Below are 21,431 nucleotides of genomic sequence, written 5' to 3'. Positions count from 1 at the left end.
CTCCCTCTCTCCTCCACCCCCCTCCCTCTCTCCTCCCCCCCCCCCCCTCCCCCCTCCCTCTCCTCCCCCCCCTCCTCTCCTCCCCCCCCCTTCCTTCCTCTGTTAGTGGGGGGGGGGGGGTGCGGCGTTAGTGGGGGTGCGGCGTTGGAGGGGGGTGCGGCGTTGGAGGGGGATAGGGGTGGTGAAGGGGGTAGGAGTGGTGAAGGGAGGGGTTGGGGTAGGGGCAGCTGCGTGCAGAGGGGGGGCGACGGTGCGTTGGCCCCGGGCATCCGTCGCCCCCCTCCTCTGCACCCCGCTGCCCCTACCCCAACCCCCTCCCCTCACCACCCCTACCCCCTTCACCACCCCTACCCCACTCCAACGCCGCACCCACCCCCCACTAACGCCCCCCCCCCCCCCCCCCCACTAACGGAGGAAGGAAGGGGGGGAGGAGGAGAGAGGGGGGGTGTGGGTACCGGCCTTCAGAGGGAGGGGGACGGGGTGTGGGTTGCGGCGTTGAGGGTGGGGATGACCCGGCGTTGAGGGGGTGGGGGGACCGGCGTTGAGGGGGGGGGGGGGACCCGGCGTTGAGGTGGGGGGGGGACCCGGCGTTGAGGGGGGGACCCGGCGTTGAGGTGGGGGGGGGACCCGGCGTTGAGGGGGGGGGGACCCGGCGTTGAGGGGGGGGGGGGGTTGCGGCGTTGCGAGAGATGGGGGGGCGGCGTTGGAGGGGGGTAGGGGTGGTGGGGAGGGGGGTAGGGGCGTTGGAGGGAGGTAGGGGTGGTGGGGAGGGGGGTAGGGGCGTTGGAGGGAGGTAGGGGTGGTGAGGGGGGGGTGGTTAGGGTAGGGGGCAGCGGCGTACAGAGGGGGGGGGGCGACGGATGCCCGGGGCCAACGCACCGTCGCCCCCCCCCTCTCTGCCCGCCGCTGCCCCCAAACCCCCCCGATGGCCGCAACCCCCCCCCCCCCCCCGATGGCCGCTACCCACTCCCCCGATGGCCGCAACCCACCCCCCCGATGGCCGCAACCCACCCCCCCGATGGCCGCAACCCACCCCCCCGATGGCCGCTACCCACTCCCCCGATGGCCGCTACCCACTCCCCCGATGCTGCAACCCACTCCCCCGATGGCCGCAACCCCCCGATGGCCGCAACCCACCCCCCCCCCCCCCAATGCCTCAACCCACCCCCCCCCCCCCCCAATGCCTCAACCCACCCCCGACACTGAACGGCGTCAACCATCATCAATGGTTGACGCCGTTTTAAATCAACTCTGATTTGCGCCGACGTGACCCGTGGCCACGTCGGCGGGACTTCGGCCCATCCGGGCCGGAGATTTCAGGTCAGTGCAAATAAAATGAAATCCCGCCGGCGCCAGCTGTTTTCACAGGCTGCCGACGGGATTTGCACAACGCCGGTTTTTTTCCGGCGGGAGAATTACGAAACCTGCGGGAGCGGAAATGACGCCGCTTCCCGCCAATTCTCCGACCCTGCGTGGGGTCGGAGAATCCCGCCCCATGATTCTGGAATTCCTATTCTGGCAAACTGCTGTTAGGCTGTGGCTAATCAAAACAGTACAAATAGTAAAACCACATAGGGGGCTAGATTCTCTGCAGGTCTGCGCCAAAATCACGTTTGGCGTGGGAGCGGAGAATCAACTTTGCCGGTGAAATTGGACCCGGCGCCAGTCTGGCGATTCTCGGGGCCTCGAATATCCGTGCATTCGTGAATTACTCTGCGCGGCTGGGGGGACATTGCCAGAGGCGGCCCAGTGATACTCCGCTCCCGATCGGCCGAGTTCCCGACGGCATGGAACTAACATGGTATTGCTGGTCAGGACTCTCGCGTGGCGGCTGCGGACTCAGTCCGCGGCCGCCCTGGTGGGGGACGGGGGTTATTGGGCACCGGGGGGGGGGGGGGGGGTTGGGAACCTTATGGCTGGCTGGGGGAGAGATCGGGCTGGATGGATCCTTGGACGCGCAGCCAGGGGGCCTACATCTACCAGATGCCTCCGCAGTCCGAGTCCGCCATGGCGCTTGGCGCAGCTGTTGGAGGCCGCTGTCATGCGCATGCGCGGACTCAAAACCGGAAGTGTGGGGACCCATGTCCGCGCTGCATGAAGCACTCTGGGTCCCTGATAGCCCCCTGCAGGAAAATTAATCGGCTTGTATTTTTTTCAGGAAACTCAGGAGTACAACACGTACGCTTTTACGCTGGCGTGGGAACATAGCCCCATTTTGGAAGAATCCAGCCCATGAACTTTGCATTATGGACATTGGTCAAAATGATAAGTATCATGACAGATAATTACAAATATTTTTCTCAGTTTCAAACAAAGACTCAGATTAGAGTCAGAGTCCAGCAAACTGCCACCATAACATCGAGGGCCGAAGGGCCTGTTCTGTGCTGAACTGTTCTATGTTCTATGTTCTATAAGTGTGTCAGCACAGGGCACACATCCAACTAAACTGGCCCGATGCTGACCCTACCCTGTATTCCAGTATCTAATTACTGCTGGTCGCGACTAAAGATCCCCAGAAAGCATCAGGGATGACGGACTCCTCCTGTAAAGTAGGATCTTGTCTCAGTGTGGCCTCAAAACCCTAGGAGTCCTGAGTGTGAGTGCCGTTGCACAGCCGGACGAGGCAGCCAGACAGAAGAACCTGGAGCTGAGGACACTGTTGGAGGTTGAGGCCTTCACACTGGACTGTAAGTACAGATCAGCGATGGAGAGGGAAGAGTTCACCGTAAAAAACACAAAAACAGCTTGTACTTTCCAAATACCAAATTTTAACCCTCCCCACAGCTCTCAGCCATCGGATCCAATAGGCTTACAGCCTGCCTGGACTGGAATTTCGCACCCTACACATTTAAGAGCAGGTTTTCAGGCCCTGCTGTGAGGCGGGAATGGACGCAGAGGGGGTGTCAAAGTACTGGCGCTGGATGGCGTTCTGGTTTGCTGACCCCTTTTCTCAACATTGATTATTCTGACCAGAGAGGGAGGGGTCCAGGACCAGCAGGGCTTCCACCCCACCCCTCCCACATAGTGGATGGCTGATTTTTTTAGGTAAATTAAAGAAGCTGACAAGGATTTTCTAGACAGCCTCCAGTTTCTCACAACCGTAGCTGTAGTTACTTGGAGGGAGGCACCAGGCACGTGATGGAGGCCAACACTCCAGGCGGACGTACAGGTGTTTCCTGTATAGGTGCTGCCAATGGCTGCTCTGTAAAGGGGTTCTCCCACCCTTCACAGTGGTGGTCTTGCTCCTGAAACTGTTCTTTTTAAAGTAAAGACTGAAAAAGATGGAGAGAAGATGTCCCCATGTTAAAGCACTCTCTCTGGTACAGACCCGCCATCACAATATGCTGTTCCTCTCAAGATGGGAGGCCTCTGATTGACCCGTAGAATCCCAAAGAATGGCTACTGTGCAGAATAATAATAATCGCTTATTGTCACAAGTAGGCTTCAGTGAAGTTACTGTGAAAAGCCCCTAGTCGCCACATTCCGGCGCCGGAAGGCCGGTACGGGAATTGAACCCGCGCTGCTGGCCTTGCTCTGCATTACAAACCAGCTGTTTCGCCCACTGTGCTAAACCAGCCCCATGGCCATTTTGTCCATTGAGTCTGCACCGACCCTCCAATCAAGCCCACCACCATCTCAATCCACCACCCCCACCCTATCACCTAATCCCACCGAGCTGGCCCATCCTTGGACATGAAGGGGCAATTTAGCATGGCCAATCTTCATAACCCGCGCACATTTGGACTGTGGGAGGAAACCGGAGCACCCGGAGGAAACCCACGCAGACACGGGGAGAACGTGCCAACTCCACACAGATAGCACCCCAAGGCCAGAATTGAACCCGGGTCCCAGGCATTGTGAGGTGACAGTGCTAACCACTGTGCCACCCTGCCACCCTCCAGCTTCGAGAGCCCACCCACAATTCTCCATTCGATGGATATCCTGTTACCATGCCAATTGAGGGGGCTGCCCCTTCAAAATCCCATTGAGTGATTATTTCCCCGTGGGGGCAGGTTTGGGTGCTGGAAACAGATCCGAATGCTCTTTTCAACACTGGAGGGAGCATCCAGCCATTAGTGTTGGAATCAAACCCAATCCTTTGTATTGCTCTAGTTTCTACTAATGCTACTGTTTGAACAACTAACTGGTAATTTATAGCCAGAGATGTATGATTGATCAGGATGTCATCTGCCCAATAACCTAAGAGGTGCCGAGAACACACAACAACTTCTACTACATCCAATGTGCTCCTCAAGGTCTTTATTGTTCATTTTGGACATGCTGGGTGAGATTCTCTGGTTCCCTAGCCACGTGTTTCTAGGCGACCACACAGTTCGCTGGCGGTGGGATTCTACACTCCTGTCATTTATCATTGGAATTTCCCATTGAATCCACCCCACGGTGCCAGGAATCCCAGAGAGGGGGTGCGCTCCCAGCAGGAACAGTGAATCCCAACGGCCGGAGAATTTCAGCCGCTGTCAGCAGCTCACTTACTGCATCAAGTCATATTTTAGTCGATCAGAAGCGGGAGCGTTTTTGTTCTGGAGACGATAAAAACATATTGGACAGCATTCCAAACATAACAGTCTGCATTATTATTGCAAGGACCAAACATTAATCTGGGAATATAGCTGAAATTACATACCTTTTTTCCAAAGATCCCTGGTATCCCCTGTCGTCCAGTTGGTCCTTCAGGCCCCTTTCAAAACAAAATATGCAGAGAAAACAGAAATGAATATTTTGCATTTTAACATAAATGGAAGTGTGATTAAATGTGTCAAAATACTACCTTAGGACCCGAAGGCCCTTCAGTGCCTGGGAAGCCACGTTCTCCATTTTCACCCTAAAATATATAAATAAACAAAACATGGTCATGATTTTTGAAATAGGTTTTTTTCTTTACGAATGATTAATTCTGTTAGAGTTTCACCGAGAGCACTCATTGCAAATTAGGATCGTCTGTGAATTTCGCCTGTTAAATAGGTCCAAGTTTTATCTGTTAAACTGTTGACATGACCCTGAAAGAAATACCTTGGAGCATGGATGACTATCATCGTGTGGGACATTTACTGGGAGAGATTTGGCAATGGGTTTTATTTGAAAAGTTGTCATTTTTTTAAATTTAAATTTGTCGGGTTGTAGGAAGCCACAGGTTGTTGACTTGCACAGAGTTGGGAAACATGGATTAAGGTTCAGGTGAAGCATTCTGAAATGGAGTTTCAGAATAGGCAATGAAAAGTAAGTTTAAAGACTCCAAGCAAGGCAGCACAGTGGCGCAGCGGTTTACTCTGCTGCCTCACGGAGCCGAGGTCCCCGGTTCGATCCCAGCTCTGGGTCACTGTGGAGTTTGCACAGTCTCTCCGTGTCTGTGTGGGTTTCGCCCCCACAACCCAAAGATGTGTAGGGTAGGTGGATTGGCCACGCTAAATTGCCCCTTAAATGTAAAAAATGAATTGGGTACTCTAAGTTTATATAAAATAAAGACTCCAGGCAATTTGGGTGCAAAATCTTGTGAGAGGCCCCACTCCCCCCGCCCCGCCCCCCAATGATGCAATGGGGAAGGTCAGGATCCTCATTTAAAATATATTGAAATCTCATTAGAGGGTTTCCCTGAGGTATTACGCCCCACATTAGGGTTTCCCCCTTGTGACATGATGTCACAATGGCGAGGTTTACAATAGGTCCAGAGCAATGTAAACCAGGTGAAGAGACCCTACCTGGGGAAAACAGGTAAGTACAGCCCACAGGCAGGAGGGCGACGTACACTGGCACTTACCCCGGCACTGCCCCCAGAACTGGCAGCCAGGAGACAGTGCCATAGGGCAGTTCGAGGGGGCAGTGCCAAAGGGGGCTTCCGCTGGGGAGGTCAATGAGGGGATGGGGGAGTTCCCTGTATCCAATGGCAGCATTCCCTATTACCTGATCAGCTGTGGGAGAGGTGGTGAAGGTTCTTTGAATGCACGCAGGAGGTCTCTGTGTGCATGCAGAGGGGGCTGGGCTTGCCATATGCATGAAAATGAAATGAAAGAAAATCACTTATTGTCACGAGTAGGCTTCAATGAAGTTACTGTGAAAAGCCCCGAGTCGCCACATTCTGGCGCCTGTCCGGGGAGGCTGGTACGGGATGGCGGGGGTTCTATGTGTTAATAGTGCTATAGAACAGGATGCCCTTTAAAAGAATTGGCACTCCGATCTCCAGAAAGCCAACGTTGTCGGCGCGGGGCGCACCTCCAGCACTATTTCCCCCAAACGCTGGAAAATATGGTGAGAATAGCTGGCGTTGCAGCTGACCTGCTGTACTCCACATTTTCACCTGAACGTGCACTTAGAAAAAAAGTGGGAAAATTCCATCCAGAGTCTGAATACTTTCAAGGAAGAGTTAGATAGGTTATTGATAAGAAGGAGGTGAAAGGTTATTGGGGGTAGGCAGGAATGTGGGGTTGAGGTTACAATCAGATCAGCAATGATCTTATTCAATGGTGGGGTAGGCTCAATGGGCTGAATGGCCTATTCCTGTTCCATGTTCATATGTAAGGGACGCAGTGAAAAAGAAAGCAAGGATCTTCTTCTAATGTCACAATTTTTCTTTAAAAATGAACTGTACATGAGCTGGTTTAGCTCAGTGGGCCAGACAGCTGGTTTGTGATGCAGAACAAGGCCAGCATCGCGGATTCAATTCCCGTTCCAGCTTATCCTAACAGGCGCCGGAATGTGGCGACTAGGGGCTTTTAACAGTAACTTCATACTTGTGACAATAAAAGGTTATTATTATTATTAACAGGCAAATTATCAAATAGATATTCAAGTTAATGATAATGACTTCCAGTCATTCGAGTTTTACAGGAAGGCCTCAATGAAACTCCTTCTTAGGGGCTTGTTTAACACAGTGGGCTAAGGCAGCTGGCTTGTAATGCAGAACAAGACCATTAGCGCGGGTTCAATTCCTGTACCAGCCTCCCCGAACAGGCACCGGAATGTGGCGACTAGGGGCTTTTCACAGTAACTTCATTGAAGCCTACTTGTGACAATAAGCTATTATTATTCTTATTAATTTGTATCAGTACTTTAATTGTGTTAAAGAGGAAACTTCATCATATAATTGCAATGTGATTTTGTTGGTCAATGAATGTAAACAGAAATTTTACCGTGTCTCCTTTTGGTCCAGGCTCCCCTGGAGATCCAGGTAAACCAGGTTGACCCTGAATGGGAGGAAAAATTATATATTGTAGAAGGAATTGCACGTCGGTTATGTCGGTCAAAAGACAGAATATATTTCCATTGTACACATCACAGGCATTTTACAAATTAAGGAGGTTATAAAGTTGTATCTGACCTTGGTAAGGTTGGATTTGGAGTTATGTGTTTGCTTTGGGTCTCTGCATTACGAAAAAAGTATTCAATTATTGACTCGAATGCAGAGTATAGAAGTTAGAACAGAAGAACTCGGAGCAGGATTAGGCAATTCAGCCCTTCGAGCCTGCTCCGCCATTCAATACAATCATGGCTGATCTCTTCCTGGCCTCAACTCCACTTTCCTGCCCGTTCTCCATAACCCATTATTGATTAAAAATCTGCCTGTCTCCTCCTTAAATTTACTCAATGTTCCGGCATCCACCGCAATCTGGGATAATGAATTCCACAGATTCACGCCCCTTTGAGAGAAGTAATTTCTCCTCATCCCTGTTTTAAATTTCCTACCCCTCATCCTGAAACTATGACCTCTCGTTCTAGATTGTCCCACAATAGGAAGCATCTGCTCTGCCTTGTCAACACCTTTTATCATCTTGTACACTTCAATCACATCTCCTCCCATTCTTTTAACCTCTGCAGAGTATAGGCATAAATTGCTCAACCTCTCTTCTTAAAACCAACCCCTCATCGCTGGAATCAATCTAGTGACCCTCCTCTGAACTGCCACTAATGCAATCATGTCCCTCCTCAAGTAAGAGGACCAAACTGTACACAATACTCCAGGTGCGATCTCACCAGCGCCTTGTACAGTTGCAACAACACAGGCGGAATTCTCCGACCCCCCGGTCGCCCGGGGCCGGGGTGAATCCCACCCCCGCCGTGTCCCAAATTCTCCGCCCCCCCCGAGATTCGGCGGGGGCGGGAATTGCGCCGCGCCGGTCAGCGGGCCCCCAGCGCCGGTCGGCGGGCACCCCACGGCGATTCTCCGGCCCGCAATGGGCCGAAGTCCCGCTGCTGACAGGCCTCTCCCGCCGGCGTGGATTAAACCACCTACCTGACCAGCGGGATTGGCGGCGCGGGCAGGCTCCGGTGTCCTGGGGGGGGGGGGGGGGGGGGGGGGCATGGGGCGATCTGACCCTGGGGGGTGCCCCCATGGTGGCCTGGCCCGCGATCGGGGCCCACCGATCGGCGGGCAAGCCTGTGCCATGGGGGCACTCTTTGTCTTCCGCCTTCGCCATGGTCTTCACCATGGCGGAGGCGGAAGAGACCCCCTCCCCTGCGCATGCGCAGGTATGACGTCAGCAGCCGCTGACGCTCCGGCGCATGCGCGGACTTACGCCGGCCGGCGAAGTCCTTTTGGCCCCGGCTGGCGTGGCGCCAAAGGCCGTTCACGCCAGCCGGCGGAGTGGGAACCATTCCGGCGTGGGCCTAGCCCCTCAATGTGAGGGCTTGGCCCCTAAAGGTGCGGTGAATTCCGCACCTTTGGGGCGGCCCGACGCTTGAGTGGTTCACACCACTCCGACACGCCGGGACCCCCCGCCCTGCTGGGTAGGGGAGAATCCCGGCCCATTTCTCTACTTTTATACTCTATTCCTTTAGCGATAAAGGCCAAAATTCCAGTTGCCTTCTTTATTACCTGCAGTACCTGCATGCGAGTTTCCTGCTCTAGGTTGACTCCTCAAAATTGAGGACCTAACTATGAAGGACAATCAATTACCCTGCAACGTCGCTACGTGCAGAAGGGGATTTGTGAAAGACAAGTCATGTTTAACAAAGTTTATTAGAATTCTTTTGAATAAGTTACCAATTAGATAGTTTACGGAAATTATATTAATATTCAGAAGGTGTTCTATAAGCTGTGCGCAAGATGCTGGCAAATATAATGCAACCTCGCAGAACAGAAACAAAAGCAAAACACGGCAGATGCTGGAAATCTGAAGTAAAAACAGGAACGACTGACAATACTCAGCTGGTTTCGTAGCATCTGTGGAGAGGGAAACGGAAAAGGCCGGATTTTCGCATCAACGGAAATGGTGCCAAACATTTTAGCGGGGGCAGGATTGGGTTTCCTCCGGGTGCTCCGGTTTCCTCCCATATTCCAAAGATGTGCAGGTTAGGTGGATTGGCCAGGATCTGGCACCCCTTAGTGTCCAGGGAAGTGCAGGTTAGGTTATTGGGGGGGGGGGGGTTTGGATTGAGTGCTCATTCGAAGGGGTGGTGCAGACTCAATGGGCCAAATGGCCTCCTTCTACACTGTAGGGATTCTATGATTCTGTGGTCCCGGGCAAGATTTGCATATGCGCAATTCACAGAGGCAGCTGGCCATATAAAACCATGCCTGCCTCCAGTCATGCCTCATTTTCATTAGCCAGGAGTAGGAAACATGACATTTGCAGGTTAGACCTGGTAGGAGGAGGTCTAAATTTATCAGAGCTCTTTGGAAAATTGGTGCACCATTTTTAGAGAGGTAGAGTACACCTTTGGATATCGCCCCAGGCCACCTTTGGGGAACATCAGTTGCTATTTGAGGGAGGTCAGGTGCCCTTTGTGAGAGGTGTGGTACCTTTCGGAATTGTTAAACGTAGACCTGAATGTGCATTAAAAAATTACAAAAATTATTGGAACTGTCAAAAGGAATTGTCAAAAGCAACTATCAAGTGTCGAGGAATTTAAAACGCCTGCCCTTTAAATCTTTGGCAGAAAACTGGTAAATGTTAAAATAAATTATTGCTTGCTATTTTACTCTGTTGACATAAACCTGAGGGTTATCGTTACTGGATTAGTGCTGCATGACTGATTTCACAACCTTCCAGTAAGTGTCTACCATTTCACTGTTTGATTGATAGCTGTAAGTAGTTATATACTGTTTAAAATGGGACTATGAATTTCAATGTTTGTATAAGGAATTAAGCACTTGAATTAATAGTTTGTTTTATAAGGTAGTGTGTAGTTGAAGGAATTTAAATATGGTGAATTGTTTTTTATGAATGAGAGTGCGTTTTTAAATAGAGTCTACAGTAGACACTTAAGAACTTTATGTTTCTCATTTCAGCATGGGTCCAGAGGTCAGCCCATGGTGGGATACTGGGGACATTGACAGTGGGGTTGTGTTGGGTGCGTGGACTGACACTTAGTAGACCAAATATGATGCAAGCTTCTGTCGACTGGCGTTAAATATATCAAAAGAAATTAGAAACTTTAGGGACAATGTTTTCATTCAAAGGTAGATAGAGAGATGGAACAGATATCCAATTGGGGCTGACAGCAAATAAATCCTTGTCAAGGTGGAAAAGGACTGGATTAACACACATTTGGAAAAAGAAGGGAGGGTCTAAACTCACGGTAAGGAAACTGATGGTTGGTATGAAAGGATAAAGGGGGAGGATCAGCACAAAACATTACCATTTTACAGTAAAATTGCCACGTCAGGAAGCAATAAAAGTAAATTGAAACAGAAAAAGCTGGTCAAACCCAGCAGGTCTGGCAGCATTTGTGGCGAGCGAACCAAGAGTTAACGTTTCAGGTCTGTATGATTCGTCTTCAGATTTTCAGTACCCACATTACTTCACTTTTCTCGCAATAAAAGTAAGATGCAATGCTGTACCTGTGTGCCCTGAGAACCAGGGGTACCTGGAACACCCTGTTTGCCAGGTCGTCCCTTAAAAATGAAACACAAATTGAAGATACGGTACATAGACTGTCATCAATATGTATCAAACATTCTGAGCTTGTGCATCAGCTGTGACTCTGTCGGTAGCAACCTTGTCTCTGAATCATAAGATCCTAGATTCAAGTCCCACTCCAGGGCCTGAGTACAAAAATCAAGATGTGGAGATGCCGGCGTTGGACTGGGGTGAGCACAGTAAGAAGTCTTGCAACACCAGGTTAAAGTCCAACAGGTTTGTTTTGAATCACTAGCTTTCAGAGCACTGCTCCTTCCTCAGGTGAATGACGAGGTGGGTTCCAGAAACATAGATATAGACAAAGTCAAAGATGCAAGACAATACTCTGAATGCGAGTCTTTGCAGGAATTAAGTCTTTACAGGTCCAGATGGAGCAGGTCACACCTCTTTAACCTGCTCCATCTGGACTTGGAACAACTTAATTACCTGCAAAGACTCGCATTCAGAGTATAGTCTGGCATCTTTCACTCTGTCCGTATAAACGTTTCTGGAACCTATCTCTTCATTCACCTGAGGAAGGAGCAGTGTTCCGAAAGCTAGTGATTCAAAACAAACCTGTTAGACTTTAGCCTGGTGTTGTAAGACTTCTTACTGTAGAAAAATCAAGATTAGCACTCCAGTGCAGCGCTGAGAGAGCAGTGCGCCAGAGGTGGAGTGAGACGTTAACCCTAACCCCACACCTTTTTTATAAGTCGACAACCTTGAAAGATGAAACATAACTAATAGACATAACTCCAATTTTGTATAATTTCATTTTCGGTGCTTATTTAATACTCTTTTTGACGGCATATTTTAGGAGAAGTAAATTTGGACCCTTCATTTTCAGTGCAACTGATGTACCTCAGCACGGTAGCATTGTGGATAGCACAGCTCCAGGGTCCCAGGTTCGATTCCGGCTTGGGTCACTGTCTGCGGAGTCTGCACATCCTCCCCATGTGTGCGTGGGTTTCTCCGGGTGCTCTGGTTTCCTCCCACAGTCACAAAGATGTGGAGGTTAGGTGGATTGGCCATGATAAATTGCCCTTATTGTCCAAAATTGCCCTTAGTGTTGGGTGGGGTTAATGGGTTATGGGGATAGGGTGGAGTTGTTGACCTTGGGTAGGGTGCTCTTTCCAAGAGCCGGTGCAGACTCGATGGGCTGAATGACCTCCTTCTGTACTGTAAATTCTATGAAAACTCTATGAACTTAGGTAGTTAACATTACTTCATTGATGCCTAAATTTGATCGCATTCTTGCATTATAATCTTAATTATTTCCGGAGGACGGGAACTTTTAGCTCTCTTGCACTATCAACCATCCAACAGGACTGGTGTGAAAAAAAGGAACATAAAGATTATAACACTGTCAGCCATTCATTGTGAAGGACAAGACTTTTCTTTCAGTATTGCTTAATTTGGATGCAAGGGCACAATCCACTTCCTAACCCACTGCACTGTGGACACACACAAAGTAAAGAGCAAGCTATCAGCAGTACCATTCATCAACATCAAAATGCATTTGGTGGGCACACTGGCAGGTAATGGTTCTCAATATAAGGAAATGAATCATTGTGACCACAAAACTATGGGGGAGGGATGTATTACACTGCAAGTAACTGGGTGAAAATGACAAGTTTGCTTCATGCACAGAAAGGAAAAGAATGTTTTAAAACTAATAATGTATGTGGGGCGAATGGCATTTTAAAAAAGCTATGTTAAATCTTTGCCACATGAGGCAAAATTCAAAATTGCACAGACAAAAGTACTATATTAAAAGTGCCACCGCCAACAGTAAATTGAACTTGAATTTTGTGTCATCCTGTGTTTATACATCATGTCATCAGTATTTGTAGCTTGCCTTGAGTGCAGTACTTTTCCCTCACAGTATTAAAACAAACTATGACTTGCGACCAGATCGGGATTCTCCGTCCTGCCCCACCCGTTTTCTGGCGTGGGACACCCCTGCGAGCAGTGGGATCCTCCGTCCCAGCAGCCGGCCAATGGGGTTTCCCATTGTGGCCACCCCACACCGTCGGAAAATTCGCCAAAGCGGAGGATCCCCAGAGTCCAGATAAACTAAACCATGCTCAAAAGAACAGCTAACTTTGTCTACTAAAGGAGAGGAATTCTTAACAATAATATAATAATCTTTACTTTCATAGGTAGGCTTACATTTACACTGCAATGAAATTGCTGTGAAAAACCCCCAGTTGGCACATTCCGGCGCCTGTTTGGGTACACAGAGGGAGAATTCAGAATGTCCAAATTACCTAACAAGCATGTCTTTCGGGACTTGTGGGAGGAAACCGGAGCACCCGGAGGAAACCCACGCAGAGAACGTACTCACTCCACACAGACAGTGACCCAAGCCGGGAATCGAACCTGGGACCATGGCGCTGTGAAGCCACAGTGCTAACCGCTATGCTACAGTGCTGCCCCCTATCCATTTCCTCAGCTCTTTATTAATATTTGTTCTAGGTTGATCCAAAGTATCAGGTTAATATGTAACACCACAGGCTTCTCCTGCCATCATTATGCATGAGCCAGGTTTTATTAAGTTCTGATAGATTTCATGAAATGCTTTACACTACATTATCAAGTGGGTTAACATTTCACAGAATTGTTACGGTGAAGCAGGAGGCCATTCGGCCCATCGTGTCTGCACCTGATCTCCAAACGAGCATCATGACTTTGTGCCATTCCCCTGCCTTTTCCCCATACACATTTTGTCCCTGCACATTGTTAATGTCCTCTTGAATGCCTCGATTGGACCCGCCTCCACCACATTTCCAGGCAGTGGGCAGGAGGAAACAGAAAGGGGGATGTATACGTTGGCTGAAAATATTATCCAACACAATGCTTTATCACCAGGTAACAATGCAGAACAGAAAAGCACAGACTATGGACTGCATTTCACAGGGCAATGTGGTTCCAGTCCTCCCTGGCTAAAAGGTCATGGTGGAACTGGCCCACAATCCCAAGGGCTGACCTGCAATAATTTAACACTGAGGGCAGCGTTAATTGCTTTAAGGACGGACTTCAGCCCCTTTGCCCGGAGGAAGTCCTGCCTTAGAGAACTGCTGGCCAATTTGATAGCTTGTTGCTGTGTAGTCACAGCAGCACCAGCCAGGATTGGTAGCGACCACACTAAGCAAACCAGGTAAGTCTGGACGGCTGGCATGTTAGCGAGGGCAGGTTGGAGAGGTGGGGGAATGGGTTCAAGAGGCCACGGAGAGGGTCAAAGGGCTGGAAGATGGCCTCAGATGGGTCCCAGGGGCCTTGCAAGGACCTCTCCCAACACTGTCTGACACCAGACCACGCAGCTAAAACTGCCAGGCTTCACGCATAATGTGGGCATCCCTCCATCGCTGGTAAAATACAGCATGAAGGCCTCAAGCAGTCATTGATTAACCACTTAGGGGCCTCAAAGGCTCGATTGGCAGGCCATCTGACATCTCCCCTATCTCCCATAAAATGTCAGACAGGGCCGAGGTGGACGGGTAGGCGGTGGGAAGGCCACCCACTGTATTTTACCTGCACCCGCCCACCCTCTTCAAACTTCCGGTGGGAAACGTAAAATGCAGCCTTGTGCACAGATCACTTACCCTATAAACATACAGAGATGATACAGGAAATGGAATAATACTCACTGGCGCACCATTCATTCCTGATTTTCCTGGTTTGCCAGGTTCTGCTTTATCCCCCTAGTAAAAGAAACAAACCACATGGATTATTAAGCCCCGACATACTGTGCTGCATGACACACACGTCTCTAAATCCTTGTTGGCCAAAATTAGTAGGAGGCGATCGGGGGCAGAGATGTTAAAAGCATACACATCCGATTTCCACTACACATCCATCAAAATATTCCATGCAGAATTGAAGTGACTCTGAGAAATTTCCCATCCATTTAGTTCCTTGTTAACCCTAGGCTCCCACAAAAGGGAACCAATCATTCACACTTTGATGGCAGCTTCCTGCCCCCCCCCACCACCCTGCTACCCCCCCCCCCACATTTGCCCCACTTTGTGCCCCTTGGCAGAGCTACCAAGTGAAAGGTGGCAGTAGGTTCCAGGAAGTAGCTGCAATGGGACCCAGAGACAGAAACGTGCACCTTCCAAAACAGGCTCAGCATTTAATTGCTGAAGGCTTAGGCGTGGCCTTCCTTGGGCAGGCCCGTGGCACATTCTTCGGGGTGCTTCTGCCCTCTTACGGTTGCGTGCATGAAAAATGGTCTCCAACCCAGCGAAATGGGTCAGTATTGAGACAAATTCAAAGGGTCACGCACTGCTGGAACTTCATCGTAAAATGAAAAATAAACCCAATCAGGATATCTGAAGTGAAAAGCGATACATTACAGAGCAACAAACCTTACAGAGGACACCGACATAAACACTACACTACAGTAGTGTCTTAACATAATATATATAAAATATAAATCACAAACTCAGAATGTTACTGTTACACTACAATAGAGTCTTAACTTATATATACATAAGATAAAATTCAAAACTCAGAACGCTACTGTTACACTAAAGTAGTGTCTGAACTGTTGAACAGAGTGCAATAATTGTAAGTTAAGATAGAATATATCGCCAATACAATGCACAAATTCAATCAACTTTGAATCTGCGATTCATGCAATGTTCTGAGTGGTTGCATCTTCCTGATTTAGGTACCCAATGGTTAACTTACTTTTCTTCCAGGACTGCCTTGTAATCCAGGTGGGCCTGCTGGGCATGTGCAATCTGCCTTGGGCGCCATTCTGTCAGGCGGACACTTAACCAAAATTCAAAGAAAGGATTTTGGTATTAATCACCTTTGGTCAAGGAGCAAAATCGGCATTAAAGAATCGGTAAGAGTTTTTTTCTCTTCCTGCCTAAGATACATTGAAATATTACTCACCCTCTCGTCATCCTAAATAAGAGAAAATATAAACAAAATTAGTACTGTGATAAAACAATCAATACAACAGTGATCATGCTTCAGGATTGGCTGTAAAGCACTTTGGAAAATCTTGGCCGGCTGTTGGGATTCTCTGTTCCCACTGCCAACACGCCCCCGCCCGGGGTTGGGGGGGGGGGGGGGGGGGGGGGGGGGGAGTTCCTGGGGGGGTTCCCGGCAATGTGGGATGGCTTCAATGGAAAATCCCATTTTTAAGTGACGGGCGTATAGAATCCTGCCGCCAGCAAATGGTGCGTTGCCGAGAAACTCACGGCTGGGGAACTAGAGAAACCAATTCGTTAATAAATGTCAACGTTACCACAGTCCTGGAGGACCATAGGCTGCTCTCCACTTTGAGAGCCGACCGGTGGTGATTTAACCTGAGGGTCACCACACCTCTGGTAGGATTAAGAAGGCAGGGCCTTCATGAATAACTTCAGCCAGTACAGGATTCGAACCCACACTGTTGGCATTGCTCCACATCACAAGCCAGCCATCTAGCCAACTGAGCTAATATCAAGAAGAGGGAAGCCCGATTTTTTTTCAACCTTAAAATTGTAAACTTAAATTACCATCTGAAAAACCCTCCATTTCCTTGCACGCAAGCATTATTTTTGTAGACTCGGGAATTTACCGCCGATTTTTTTCTGCTTGTTTTCAATAATGCATAAAAAATGCAATGCAAATCTACCATATTTGATGCAGATTGCGACTAAAGGCATCTTGTGAGAAAATAAAACTCTTCTGGTTCATGAAAAGTAATACAAACACAGCAAAGTTTTGCAATTGAGATTTGAACAGATGTTATCAATCGCAGTCTAGCTGGTTCTTCTGAATGAAAACACAGAGATTTGACAACAAGACAAAGCACCGGAAGAAACATTCAACATATCTTCAGACAAAAATAAAGCACTGAAGCGATTATAAAGTTTACACACTGGACCTTTCTCATACAAGTAAATATGGAGCATTCTGTTTTAAATTCTTAGGGTCTTAAATTGATTCTGTATTGTTAGTGCAATGCACAACGGACACATTTTTAACAAGACATAAAGGTTAACAGAAAAATCACAGAAATGGAAGTTCAATTTTGGGTAACAAGAAGCGATCTTTAATTCAGGGAAAGACGTGAATATATTATAAATAAAAGATAAAAAGAAGTAGGACTCAAAACACAGAGGGCGAGATTCTCTGGTCTTAATTTCACAATGAAATGAAATGAAAATTGCTTATTGTCACGAGTAGGCTTCAATGAAGTTACTGTGAAAAGCCCCTAGTCGCCACATTCCGGCGCCTGTCCGGAGAGGCTGGTACGGGAATCGAACCGTGCTGCTGGCCTGCTTGGTCTACTTTAAAAGCCAGCGATTTAGCCTGGTGAGCTAAACCAGCCCCAATGGGGGCTCCTGTTAACTTTCACAGCTGACCTGTGGCATTTGTGTGAGTTTTTCACCCTCCAATCTAGTTCAAGGCCAGCAATTATCCATCAAAGGCCTTGATTGCAGCTGAGGTTTTCAGTGGGAGTTTGGATGCAATCTTCCTGGTTATTCCCCTTCATCCCTGATTATCTTGTCCTGTTCTCCAGTAATTGTTGGGATTCTCCTCATCCCCACAGCGGGCTTCCAACTGGAGAATTCTGCCACGTATCGTAAAGGTGAGAAGCCAGTGGCAGACCTACATTTTTGGGGCCCTGAAGCTGGAACTGTTATGGGGGCCCCTTCGCAACCAGCAATGAGGTCTGTTAGGCCACTGTTATCTTCTTCAATGGGGTTGTTCCACAACAGATCACCACAAATCTTTTAAAAATTTAACCACTGCATCTCAGATTTTGATTAAAATTGCTGTACTGGATTATCTCACAAGTCAAAGTCACTGGTGTGAATAAAAAATTCCTATGCCTTATAGTTTTCGAGTTATGGGGGATGAAAATTAGGGAAATGTTATATACATGCATGATGCATCATAGAATGATGAAATAAAACATAGAAAAGACCACAGTCAATATAATCTTTTATTTTAGACACCTATGAGAATACATACTACATGAAGCACATTTTACAAAAGACTCTTTTTTTCTGGTTTTTCTAGCAACATATTCACCTACAGTTTTGTCATGAGTGCTTCCTTGCAATGTCATTTTCTAGAGACAATATGCATAAAGAATGTTATAACCTGCCTGCTTACCACTGGCTGGGGACTAATGACAATCCCACAATCCTATGGGAGTATGAGCTTCCCCAATGAGGGGGGGGGGGGGGCGGAGAAATCATTAGCAGACTCCCTGCATAAATAGAGCTGGCCAGTTTGGAACCAGCAGAGAGAGAGAGGCGTGAGCTGCAAGGGAAGTTGCTGCTGTTGTATATATATATGTTATTGTAAATAAATGTTATTTCTTTGTATCCTGAAGACTCGTGCTGGATTCTTCGTGGCCCTCAGAAAAAAAAATTTAAGCGCTCTTCAGTCATGGTAGATCAAAATTTGTTCTTTATAAAGGATAGCTTTGAAAAATTCCTTTCTGCTTCACAGCTCATGATAGGCATTGTCAAGTACAGCTTAAGCGCGGTAGTAATATTGGGAAACACTTCAATTAGGTGTTGCTCACAAATAAGCTGAAGAACTTCTGCACATTGCATTTTAGATGGCGTGTTTTCTTCTGGATTCTGGGATTTCCTGAGGTGCAAATATTCTTTGAACTGATAACACTCGTTTACTAATTTGTGGTCAATATCATCTTTGTAATACGATATTATAAGTTTAATAGTGTCCTCATCAATTTCAGAATTGTTCACCAATTCTGAGAGGAACTTGAACCTTTTCGCAGTCTGCTCATATGGGTCAATCCTCTTGCGTAACTGGATTATCAAGCAGTCATAGAGTTGATATAGAACTTCTATCTTAAATTTGTCAGCTCCTCTCAAAGAAGCAATACCTCTTGTTCCATCTGAAAATTTCCTTGTAACATGCGTTTGGAAGCATCAGAATAACTCGAGGTGATATCTTCACACAAACCTTTTGCTTCTGATTCATAGTGTGCAATCCTATCGGCTGAATTTTCTCTGAGTTCTTTAACAAACGAAAGTAAAGATGATAGCAGAAGATAACCTTCAAATACATCAAAACCAGGGGTTTGGAGTTTCTTACTTGTTTTGTTGAAACGCTCCAGCACTTCTTCCCAAACGATTGTTAAAATAGCATATTCCAGCTTTACCAACTTGTGGTATAAATTCTTTGCATCTCGTTTACATTCAGGCTTCTCTTCTGAGTCTTCAAAAATATGTTTGAGAGTTTGTAAAATGCCCATATATCCATTTTTAATTGCCCGGACTGCTTCACAGTGTGCAGACCATCTAGTTACACTTAAGCTCTTTAGAGAAAAATGTTGATTGCCCTGTGTGTTTAAAATCCCCCATCTTCGTGGAGATCCAGAAAAGAAAACATACAGCTCCTGCAAAATGCCAAAATAGTCAACAACTTCAGGTACAGCAGACACTGCCTTTTCTCCAACAAGGTTAAGTGAATGGGCTGCACATGGTACATAGTCTGCGTCCCTGTTAATGTTTTCAAAGAGAGCTTGCAGCCCTTTCTCTGAGCCCTTCATGTTAGGACTGACCACGGATATTGTCAAGTGAAACCTTATGTTCACCCAGGACAGTATTTTGTTGAACAAGGTCGTGGATGAATGGTTTTCTATCGGTAAAAATGTTAAAAATCTCTCACAGGGTTTTCCATTATAGCAGTATCGAACCACAATTATCAGCTGGTCAACATGTGTCAGGTCAGGCGTAGTGTCAACAATAATAGAGTAGTATTTGGTGTCTAGGCTGTTGATTTGATTCACAATTTCATCTTGCACATATTGTCCCATTATTTCTATCAATTCTTCATACACGGGTTTGGATAGGTAAGTAGCATTTACTTTTTCATTTTTACATTTCTCGAGATGTTCATGTAAAAATGGGTCAAACTCTGCAATAAGTTCAATGGCCCCCATGAAGTTTCCATTATTTGGTGAGCCCCACTTCTCCTCATGAGCAATGCGGACTAAAGTCGCTTCTGGGGCCCCTCCGGGATTAGGGGCCCTGAAGCTTAAGCTTCATTAGTTTCCGCGTAGATCCGCCCCAGTCAGAAACTAGTATTCCCACTCAAGATGGGAATTGGGAAGGTAGTTTGATTCAGGGCCATGAACCCAGCTCTGATACCGATGCTGTGAAGTGTGATTTTCAGTCGGGGTCTTAATGGCCCCAGAAATGGGTCTTCCACCCAATTAGTGGCTGTGGGATTTGTGGGGGTTGAGAGGGGGACATCGGGGGGGGGGGGGGGGGGGGGGGGGGGGGGGATGCAGAGACGAAGGCGGAACACAAGGCAAGTGGCCCATGTTCTGGCACAAATCGGTAGGAGGTCCCGTGGCTGCGTCCATGTTAAAATAAAATGAATGGATCTTCATCTCCAAAGTGACCACGACGGCAACTGAAGGGCAGCAGAGTAGCATGGTGGTTAGCATAAATGCTTCACAGCTCCAGGGTCCCAGGTTCGATTCCCGGTTGGGTCACTGTCTGTGTGGAGTCTGCACGTCCTCCCCCTGTGTGCGTGGGTTTCCTCCAGGTGCTCCGGTTTCCTCCCACAGTCCAAAGATGTGCGGGTTAGGTGGATTGGTCATGATAAATTGCCCGTAGTGTCCTAATAAAAGTAAGGTTAAGGGGGGGGTTGTTGGGTTACGGGTATAGGGTGGATACGTGGGTTTGAGTAGGGTGATCATGGCTCGGCACAACATTGAGGGCCGAAGGGCCTGTTCTGTGCTGTACTGTTCTATGTTCTATGTTCTAAGAGTTGGACCCAGGATATGGCAGGGAAAGTATTGTATCTTTCGACTGACAGCGCAAAAGAAATATAGATTGCTGATACAGGTGAGTTGAAAGCAACATTAACAGAGATTTACTAAATAGATCTTCACTGTAAAAAGGCTGGTACTAGCCTAAGGGCAAACGCCCGCGAGGTAGCCAATGACATCACTCATGTCACATGACTCGGTTCTTAAACAGACATTACATACAACTACAAAACCCCACATAGAGAACAGAAAGGCTGTTTACTAAAATGTTATTACTGCTCAGCACTGTTTCCCCAAGCTTCCACATGTTTTGATTAAGTAAAACAGTTTCAGTGCAGCCTTCCGTCCTCCCGCCAGGCAGCAGCTGGTCAGTATCAAAGAGCTCCTCATGGCCGTCTACCCCCACGAAAATCATGGGAGGCCACAAGATGAGCTCTTAACCAATTCCCTGCCAACCTCAACCTGCCTAATAAACAACATCACTTTTCCACCCAGCAACCCCCCCCCCCCCCCCCCCCCCCCCCCAGCAACCCCCCCCCCCCTTTGGGAATATCATATCATCAGAGTCGGGAACGCAGGTGGCAGGGGAGCAAGCAGTCCGCCATTTTGTTGCTATCCCACCCGCATTCTATCCTGATTCAGGAGAGGGAATTCTGGCCCCAGGTATTTCACCGCAAGCCACGTGGAGGCCTCACCTCAGTTCAAGAACAATTACAGTGTGAGCCATTCTAGACCACTGTCTTGCACACCTCAATCAATGTGGTTAGTTATAAACAACACAAGCAGAGTATGAGAGTAGATTACATTCC

At 48.0% G+C, this 21,431-nt stretch overlaps 1 protein-coding gene across 1 annotated transcript in view; it reads right to left on the bottom strand.

Annotated features, from left to right (window-relative positions):
- Nucleotides 1–21,431, bottom strand: part of si:dkey-225n22.4 (collagen alpha-1(XXI) chain) — a 229,012-nt gene that overhangs the window by 133,345 nt on the left and 74,236 nt on the right. The window contains exons 8-14 of the mRNA XM_038810217.1: nucleotides 15,759–15,770; nucleotides 15,549–15,632; nucleotides 14,504–14,557; nucleotides 10,796–10,849; nucleotides 7,146–7,199; nucleotides 4,790–4,843; nucleotides 4,646–4,699 (exon numbers count right to left, since the gene is read on the bottom strand). Of these exons, the coding sequence (XP_038666145.1) occupies nucleotides 4,646–4,699; nucleotides 4,790–4,843; nucleotides 7,146–7,199; nucleotides 10,796–10,849; nucleotides 14,504–14,557; nucleotides 15,549–15,632; nucleotides 15,759–15,770 (366 nt within the window). The remainder of the gene's footprint in view (nucleotides 1–4,645; nucleotides 4,700–4,789; nucleotides 4,844–7,145; nucleotides 7,200–10,795; nucleotides 10,850–14,503; nucleotides 14,558–15,548; nucleotides 15,633–15,758; nucleotides 15,771–21,431) is intronic.

The sequence above is a fragment of the Scyliorhinus canicula genome, chromosome 10 (genome assembly GCF_902713615.1).
Source record: "Scyliorhinus canicula chromosome 10, sScyCan1.1, whole genome shotgun sequence".
Taxonomy (NCBI): Eukaryota; Metazoa; Chordata; class Chondrichthyes; order Carcharhiniformes; family Scyliorhinidae; genus Scyliorhinus; species Scyliorhinus canicula.
This window is presented reverse-complemented; position numbering and strand designations above follow the sequence as displayed.